The 6023-nt window shown below is 48.2% G+C and overlaps 1 protein-coding gene across 1 annotated transcript in view; it reads left to right on the top strand.

The window, feature by feature from the left end:
- GYG2 (glycogenin 2) overlaps nucleotides 1–6023 on the top strand; it is a 30585-nt gene that overhangs the window by 6259 nt on the left and 18303 nt on the right. Inside the window, exons 2-4 of the mRNA XM_019627108.1 lie at nucleotides 1428–1602; nucleotides 3457–3619; nucleotides 4754–4880. Of these exons, the coding sequence (XP_019482653.1) occupies nucleotides 1428–1602; nucleotides 3457–3619; nucleotides 4754–4880 (465 nt within the window). The remainder of the gene's footprint in view (nucleotides 1–1427; nucleotides 1603–3456; nucleotides 3620–4753; nucleotides 4881–6023) is intronic.

Raw genomic sequence — 6023 nt, 5'->3', positions numbered from 1 at the left:
GATGAACTTTAAACTATTTAAAGAACGTCAAGTAATGCTGAGAAGCGTTTGGCGTTGCTGACCTAGCTGAGCGTTTTTATGGGGCACGTTACATATTTCGCAGTCATTGGAAGGGTTGAGGCATCGTGCCATCTGGGACAGTAGAAGACAGTGACCCGTGACCAAAAATGACCAAAAATGACCTGGCTGTGTGGTGCAAGGGTTGAGTGGGGGTCAGCCTTTCTGTAGGGTCAGAAACCCAGGAGCGTGTGCGCCTAGCTTCAACCAGGTTCTATTCACGAAATTTAATTCTGCTTCTAGGAATTTATTTTAGGGGAGCAGGCGGTGCTGGAGAAAAGCACGCCAGGACATAAATGGTGGTGCTATTTGTAGTGACACAGAGTGATAGCTGTTTCCCCTCCCCACCCCCGATCCTTACACAACCAGGAGGATGCCATGAATTCCTTAAATAATTGGGCCAAATGCAGGGGAAACGTTGGTGATGAAATAGTACTGGCTTAGCGAGAAAGTGGCTTTGAATACTGTACAAGGAAAAAGCAGAAACAAATGGAGACAGTGCACAAGAAAAAGCGGCCAAAGGATTTAAAAAGGTAGATGCAGGAGCTCCAATATCTGTCTGATAAGAGTTTCATTAAAAAAAAAAGGGGGGGGGAATGGAATAGAAGGAAATAACTCATGTCATCCTCGTATTTCGGGTCTGACAAAGGCTGTTAGGTTGAGAGTGTTCCCCATGTGTTCAGCTGATGAATGGATAAATAAAAGTGAAATGTCGATACGAAGCGGTGGCGTTTCAGAGCACCAAGAATGAAGGAAAAGTCCTAAATCGGTCTGGTTGAGATAGTTGCTATCTCACCCTTCCGGGGCAAAATAGTCTCGAAATGAGATTTCTGTATTCAGCCCAATTAGTGTAAATGTGAATGCAAAATGATACTGTTTCAAATCATGCAAAAGCTCAAACATTGTAGGCCTCGAGACCTTGGAGAAATCAGAAATACACACACACACACACACAAACACAAACACACAAACACACACACACACAAAAGTTGATATGTTGACTACTTTATGCATTTAGTAATAACAACGTGAGCTGCTTTGTTTGTCAATGACATTTTTATGTATAAAAGCTTCGGATATATTCATTCGGATGTATCCAACCGTCACAGAAAAAGGGTTAAGACCACTCCATCAGTCAGTCGGTCACGCTTTTCGAGTTTGCACAGTGTTGGCGCACACGTGAAAAGTGTGCAAAGCGCCGAGATGTCCCTGGGAGACAGAAAACTCTGATATGAAGACGGTAGTGAGCGTGCTGGGGGGTTGGACCCGCCCGGCTTCCGTGCGTGGGAGCAGTAAGGCGGGTGCCTTCCTGGAGGGACATGTCCTGTGTTCAGTGCTGTTCTCCTGGCATGTGGCACGCATCTCCCCAGGGTGATCCTGTCGAGGGTGTTCGACGAGGTACTAGAGGTGAACCTGATGGACAGCGCAGACTACATCCACCTGGCCTTTCTGAGGAGACCTGAGCTGGGCGTCACCCTCACCAAGCTTCACTGCTGGACCCTCACCCATTACAGCAAGTGTGTCTTCCTGGATGCGGACACCCTGGTGAGTACGGCGGGTCGGTGAGGATGAGGTGCTGCACGCCGTAGGGAGCCCCGCAGACACCGTGCCTCTCCCTCCTGCAGCAGGCTGCTAGGGCCTGCAGGGGGGCCCCCACAGGTGACCCAACACATCTGTCACCAACGTCCACGTTCCGTGGGTCACAGTCAATAGGACGTGCCTCGGAGCATGGCACTAGAGCCCGCTGAGGACACGGAGGGACTTGAAATCACATTCCCCCCCTAAGAGGGGTGTATGCTCATACCATTGCATCTATACAAAGTAGGATAATTACATTCCGGGGTGTGACCTTGGGGGGCAGGACCCCATGGCCGGGGGAGCTCTCAGAAACAGCTGTTGGAAACTCGAAATGTTAAGTGACGTTGGAGTGTCGGAGGCCCACGTTCGATTGTGTTGCTTGTGCAAAAGCAGCTGTGCAGGAGGAGGAGACGAAGGTGAAAGCAGCCGCCTTTCAGAGCGATGCTGTGTTTCTGTTTTCCCCAAACACAACCCAATTTAGAAAGCCAGCGGGTGGCGGAGGGGACGGCAGTTAGTCGCCAGCTTCTCAGAGGGAGCTGATTGCATTATACGGATCTGCAGACCGCTCCTTTCAGGGGTGTCCGTGGCTGCAGTGATCACATTTGCTGCCTGGGAGAAGGTATGCACTTAGGAGGGTCCTAAGCACCTTGAGAAAATGATGGAGTTTCAGAGGCGGTGAGACTTCCATCACTCGGCATAAACCAGAGAGCAGTCTCACTTGCACAGTCTTCTCGTTTGAATACAGTCGTGTCTCACTTAGCGACGGGGACACGTTCTGCGACGTGTGTGGTTAGGCAGTTTTGCACTTACACACACCTGGATGCTATAGCCTGCGGCGCACCTGGGCCGGGTGGCACAGCCTACGGCTCCGGGGCCACACGGCTGGACAGCATGCAACTGCACAATACGGCACGAGAGTAAGCCACGCCCACGAAAAAGCGATGCAACCAAGAGACGCGGTGAACACGAGAAATGTGAGGCTGCTGCCTGCGTGGCACGGCACGCCGTTGACAGCACACGGTTTTGTTTTTTGATAAGTAGAAAGGGTACAACCTAAATGAATGATAGAAAGTGTAATGTAGTAACACCTATGTATAAATCAGTAGCGTGTATACTATATTATAGTACGTTAACATGCATGTACAAAGCAGTAACATGTATACTATACATAGTACAGTAACGTGTATATAAGCCAGTAGCATATATACTGTATATAGTACAGCAACACGTATGTATAAACCGGTAGCATACATACTATAAATAGAATAGTAACATGTATATGTAAACCAATAATATATACTATAAATAGAATAGTAACACGTATATGTAAACCAATAATATATACTATAAATAGAAGAGTAACAGGTATATGTAGACCAATAATATATACTATAAATAGTACAGTAACGTGTATATAAACCACTAACATCATTATCACGTGGCATACTTGACGTAACTGGATATTGTAGAGATTGATGCGACTGGCAGTGGGGTGGGTTTGTTGACATCAGCGTCCCCACACACACGTGATACAATGTTACGGTGGCTGTGACTTGACGGCTACAATGTCACTACGTGATCGGAACTTTTCAGCCCCATCATCATCATCTCATGGGACCCTCGTCATATACGCGGCCATTCGTTGACCAAAACACCGTCATGTGGCGCGCGACTGGACAAACCCAAGAGAAAAGAGTCACCCATAAAACCGGGCCCCGGTTTCCGGCCTCTGAACGGTGTCTGGCCCCTCCTGGGTTTCTCACTTGCGTCCCGGGGGTCGGAGGCGTCTTGGTGCAGGCCCCCGCTGCTCTGTTTCCCCAGGTGCTGTCCAACATCGATGACCTGTTCGATCGGGGCGAGTTCTCGGCGGCCCCGGATCCCGGCTGGCCGGATTGCTTCAACAGCGGGGTGTTTGTCTTCCAGCCTTCTCTGGAGACGCACAGCCTCCTGCTGCAGCACGCCACCGACCACGGCAGCTTTGACGGTAGGTGACAGGACGCTGCCCCTCGGTGAACCTGTGCCCCTGCCACACCCCCATCCCCCCGAATCTGTGCATGGCAGCTTTGAAGTCGCTGAAAGGTAGGGGTCAGAGAGAAGGCCAGGCAGGGCGACTGGAATAAATGAGGACATTGGTGAGTAGATACGCAACAGAGAGAACCGCTGAGGATGTCGCCTGCGTTATTGCACAGAACGGGTGTGCCAGCCGTTCTCTACAGGGCCAGGCAAGCCACGTTTTACCGTCATGGGCCATGGGACCTCTTGTTGCAAATATTTAACCCTGCAAGTCGGAGCGTGAAAGCAGCCGTGGACGAGACGTCATACACGAGCTTGGCTGTGTCCCAATACAACTTTGTTTACCAAAACAGACAACAGACCTAAGTTGGCCAACCCCTGACAGATAAGAGTAAAGGGTAGAATGAAAGGGAGCCAACCAGAGGCCAAATATTTGACCAAACGAGCGTTAATGGGTGGGAAAATGGCTAGACTTTTTGTAATGGAAAAGGACGTACCGGATCGCTGGAGAATTGGCTCTCGGTGTGAGGATGAGGCGTTAAGGGAGCCGGCAAAAATGGTGGGGAGAGCAGTGTTGCTGTCAGATAGAATTCATTGGCGCGGAGTGGAGAATTTTAGAGACAGCGGGAGATGTTTTTCTTTAATTGTTTGCGTTATCTAAGGTGGTAAATTTCGGAGAGAATACGCACTTGTTAAATTAATGCTGTGGTACTGATGGTATGAATGATATATCAATGAGTGGTTTTAAAGGTACTAATTCACGGTAATGCCATAAATGGTATTCACAGTAATTCACGGTATTACCATAAATGGTATTCACAGTAATTCACGGTATTACCATAAATGGTATTCAGAGTAATTGATGGTATTACCATAAATGGTAATTCATTAATGGTATCCCCTAACGCTAGTTAATTAAAATAAATGGCGTTAACTGCCGTCTCCGTGTGAGACCGTGGTCATGTGCTAGCGGGCAGAGCGGAGAAATGTAACCAGTCACCTTGAATGCATGTGTTTATGTCCCGCCCTTCAAACGCCCCTTGTGTTCTCGTGGGGTCTTCCACCGTACCCTCTTACCCTCTGGGGGTGTTTGCTCACGGTGCAGGGGCCGATCAAGGCTTGCTGAATAGCTTCTTCAGTAGCTGGTCGACGGCGGACATCCACAAGCACTTGCCGTTCATCTACAACTTGAGCAGTAACACGGCGTACACCTACAGCCCTGCCTTCAAACAGTAAGTCACCACTGTGCCCCCGTCCTTCCAGGCCGGCCGCCGTGGACCAGCCTTGTCGCTCAGCGTCTGCATTAGCTTTTGGCATTTTAGAATCACCAAAAAAATAAAAAAATAGATCATCCCGCTGTTCGCATATTGCTTTAAATGATAGATGCTCAAGGCAACTAGTCATAATGGTAGAGGGTTGACCAGGGAACCCCTGAGGGGTTCCCCACAACTTGGCGATGTCAAAACGACGTAACACATCGTTCTAACGTGTCATTTTCCACATCCACCCTCGTTTTTTTCCCCATCAGCACGCAGGGAGACTTGACAGACACTATGTGATGTGGTAAAGCGATGGGATGAATGTGGACACAGATATGAGGTACCAGCAGCCTCCTCTGCGTTTCAGCATCTGGTGCAGTAAACGAGTGTAGATAGAATCCACACGCCCCGAGGTCTTGGTCCTCAGAGATTTTTACCAATGTCAAGAAGGACCTGGAGCCAAAATATTTGAGATCTGCTAGGGGCGACGTTGTCCTAAACGAGAACAGAAAACCTGGGGAGAATGTAGCGAATGCATAAGCCTCAAGCACGCGTTTTTCACGGGGCCGTGTTGCCCGCATGGAGGCAGAAAATGGTTCTTGGGGAGTGAAGATATATCCTTTTTCGTGTATAAAACACATACAGCACGTAGGTACGCAGTAGAAGTGTGGTGTTAAAATTTCATGGGAAGGCGGCCGCAGGGGAAAGAAATATGTCTAAAAAAGTTGGGAGTGGTGACACAGGAAAAAGCTGAGAGGGGGAGATTCGCAATCTTGAAAAGAAGCCCGTTTTCTGGTTTGCAGCTGTGTTAGCTGCTACACAAGCTATTATTAGTATGTATTTTTTTGTCCCTATTGTCTTAAGGAGAGGATGGTTTTGGACTTTCATACTGGCCATTTTTACAAGACTCTTGATTTATTTTTTCTGTTTTGGGGATGGTCCCAATCAAATGGTTATGCTTCTTGTTCTATAAAAAGTATGAAATACTGGGCAACATTGATTTTTTTTTTGTTTGTTTCCGAGTGGTAATTGAAAACCTTTGTATCTGAAAATGTCTCCCTCACTAAGCTCTGTAATTTCCTGGTTGCTTTGGCTTTGGTTCTGATTTCCTTTTTT

The sequence above is a fragment of the Hipposideros armiger genome, unplaced genomic scaffold (assembly GCF_001890085.2).
Source record: "Hipposideros armiger isolate ML-2016 unplaced genomic scaffold, ASM189008v1 scaffold_709, whole genome shotgun sequence".
NCBI classification, from domain to species: domain Eukaryota; kingdom Metazoa; phylum Chordata; class Mammalia; order Chiroptera; family Hipposideridae; genus Hipposideros; species Hipposideros armiger.
This window is presented reverse-complemented; position numbering and strand designations above follow the sequence as displayed.